The sequence below is a fragment of the Notothenia coriiceps genome, unplaced genomic scaffold (genome assembly GCF_000735185.1).
Source record: "Notothenia coriiceps isolate Sejong01 unplaced genomic scaffold, NC01 NC01_scaffold00034604, whole genome shotgun sequence".
Classification (NCBI taxonomy): domain Eukaryota; kingdom Metazoa; phylum Chordata; class Actinopteri; order Perciformes; family Nototheniidae; genus Notothenia; species Notothenia coriiceps.
This window is the reverse complement of record NW_011367305.1, coordinates 1-2,605: the sequence shown is the minus strand read 5'-3', so window position 1 is coordinate 2,605 and position 2,605 is coordinate 1. Positions and strand designations below refer to the sequence as shown.

Genomic DNA, 2,605 nt, shown 5'->3' with positions numbered 1-2,605 from the left:
TTAAAAAAGTGCCAGTGATTGACCTCAATCCCTCCTATTCTTCCAATATCCTGATGAAAAATAAAATCTCTCTGTTGCATAGGCCACTGTTTGATCAACGCGAATTGGGTGTGGGTCCTTGTACTCCGAGTCGGGCTAACGTCCACGCTAGCTTCCACGCTGGCTGCTATACTTGAGGCTTGATGTGCTGCGGTGATATGCGAATTCCTTTTTGCATAATTTGCAAACAACCGTGCTCTTATTGACGCTTCCATCCGTCCGTTTTTTAAAACAAAATGTCCCATTCACGGGGCCAACCAAAGCGGTCTCATCAGCTTCTTCGTTCACGTTTGACTATTGTTCACTGTGGTTTGTTGTTGTCTGAAGTAATTAACGTTAGTTGGTGCTCCAGTATAATCGGTACCCCTGAAACTCATCCAGTGAGAAACGTTCCGCGGTGCAAAAATAAGTGCGATTAAAATGCGTTAATTTTTTTAACGCGTTAATTTTTGTGTAATTAATTAATCTTAATTAACGCGTTAAAGTCCCGGCCCTAATTAAAAGCAAACTGTATTTTTGTTTCGATACATTGTTCCACCTATTGCATTCAAAAAATATATTTAAAAATAGAAGAATGAAAGTAGCCTGGATGATAACCAAAATGAAAATTCAGGCAGTACGTCTACCTATAATATAGCATTCTTTATTGATTCATTGTAATCCTGCAAGTAATCTGTAGCACTTTGAGTTTTGTTTACGCGAATGAAAAGTGCGCTTATAAATAAAAGGGATTATTTATTTTTTAAATGTAACAGTAATCTGATTATGTTTTATCTTAATGTCACTGTAAGGGAATACAGTTAGATTTTGTTGGTATCCTGACATAATCCCATTATGTAATCCGTTACTCCCCCAACCTGGTCTCTGTGTTACTGAATATCACTGACCAGTAGTCTGAGCGTCTCCTCCGATCTCCACCTTCAGTATGTGCAAGGAAGCTCCAAAGTTTGGCTGAAGGCAAACAAATGAAAGGCGTGCATTAGTGTCCGAAAACGTTCAACTAAACTGTACGAATAGCTTTATCATTTCATACCTTAAACAGGAAGTCTAATATCTGGCTGCGGTAGGGCTCGGCATAATTCACCAGTAACCGAGACGTCGCCTGGGAACAAGTAGACAAATGTGAATGAGAATCACAGGTGTAAAGTAACTCAGTACATTTACTAAAGTACTGTACTAAAGTACAATTTTGAGGTACTTGTACTTTACTTGAGTATTTCAATTTTGTGCTACTTTGTGCTTCTACTCCACTACAGTTCAGAGGTAAATAAGAATCAGAAGAATCAGAATCAGTTTTATTACCAAGTAGGTTTACACATACGAGGAATATGCTTTGGTATATATGTGGTGCATACAGAGACACAGAAAGAAGAATAGGTAACCAAAATAAAAAAATAGTACTGTCGGGAGTTATTCTAAAAACTATTTTAAGACTATTCTAACTAATTGAAATATAGTGTACTCAACTAAATGTATTTAATACCTTTAGTTACTACAGATTTGGATTAATGATCTGAAATATGATCAACTCTTAAATCAGACTTTAGTTACACCTTCTGTATTTTACTTGTAACAGACTAGTATTCCTGCTCTCTGGTACTTCTACTTTTACTTTAGTAGAAGATCTGAGTACTTCTACTTTTACTTTAGTAGAAGGTCTGACTACTTCTCTGCTGAGATAAACAGACAGACTCATCATCTGAGGTTCTTTCTCTCGCTCCCTCTGTGGACAGCTCGTCGCGGTACCGGAAGTAGATGGAAGCGTTGCTAAACTCACCCCTCCGCCGCTCAGACCTCCTATCCCGTCGAAGCCTCTCCCCAGGCCCGCTGAGTCGCTCAGAACCACGGCCTGACAGCAGCAGGCCCCCAGACACAGCCCGAGGAACACCGCGACCCGCAGCAGCTCCATGACTCTCTGCCGGGTACCGCTGTGTGTACGCTCACGCTCTGTGCGTCACTTGACAGTGCTGTTGAGCAGTCACATGATCCCAACAGCAGTGACGGAGGCCCATTCCCAAACCGCCCCCTACACCCTACCCCTACCATGGATGTATAATAAGAACGACCCCTACACCCTACCCCTCCGTTTGCGCGTTCACGCGGAGGGTCCGCCATATTGAGGGCTGTTCCAAACCAACGAGTGTGGAGCGGTGTGGAGGGGGAGTGGGCTATCAAGCCCTCAAACAGGGTTATGGCTAGAAAGGATTCGTCTAGTGTAATTATGACGTCACGTTCTCGTTGTAACTCTCGTTGTAATCGGAGCGGCTCGGAAACACATCTACATAGAGAAACATCAGACTTAATAGTAAAACACTGCAAGGAAACATTTTATTGCACCAGGAGCTATCTTGGGACTTTTACTGCGACAACGTTGACTTGCCTGTGAATAAAAAATAAACCATAGTGTTGGTGATCTACAGTGTTGTCATTCTTCTTTGAACACCAACAAGACCGCTAACACCCTATTTCAACAATCAAACTCCCTGTCATTGACATAATTAATAGATAATTTAGCTTCTCACCATCATTTGCTGTGGCCCACTGATGTTAACGATCGTAACTGAAA

General features: G+C 41.6%; 1 protein-coding gene across 1 annotated transcript; it reads right to left on the bottom strand.

Annotated features, from left to right (window-relative positions):
• Window positions 1-788: 788 nt before the first annotated feature.
• On the bottom strand, window positions 789-2,087 carry LOC104962387 (galactocerebrosidase-like). The gene is made up of 3 exons (XM_010790827.1): window positions 1,817-2,087; window positions 1,073-1,141; window positions 789-990 (listed from the first exon to the last, which is right to left on the bottom strand). The coding sequence occupies exons 1-3, from the start codon at window positions 1,946-1,948 to the stop codon at window positions 919-921; spliced, it is 273 nt and encodes a 90-aa protein (XP_010789129.1). The 5' UTR covers window positions 1,949-2,087; the 3' UTR covers window positions 789-918.
• Between the last annotated feature and the right edge of the window lie 518 nt (window positions 2,088-2,605).

What these genes read in the sequence shown, in the direction of transcription:
- LOC104962387 (XM_010790827.1), bottom strand. Translation starts at nt 1,948, where the DNA reads ATGGAGCTGCTGCGGGTCGCGGTGTTCCTCGGGCTGTGTCTGGGGGCC. An exon ending in GAGGTCTGAGCGGCGGAGGG is followed by an intron (nt 1,142 to 1,816) that starts GTGAGTTTAGCA and finishes ACTTGTTCCCAG; the next exon opens with GCGACGTCTCGGTTACTGGT. An exon ending in TATTAGACTTCCTGTTTAAG is followed by an intron (nt 991 to 1,072) that starts GTATGAAATGAT and finishes GTTTGCCTTCAG; the next exon opens with CCAAACTTTGGAGCTTCCTT.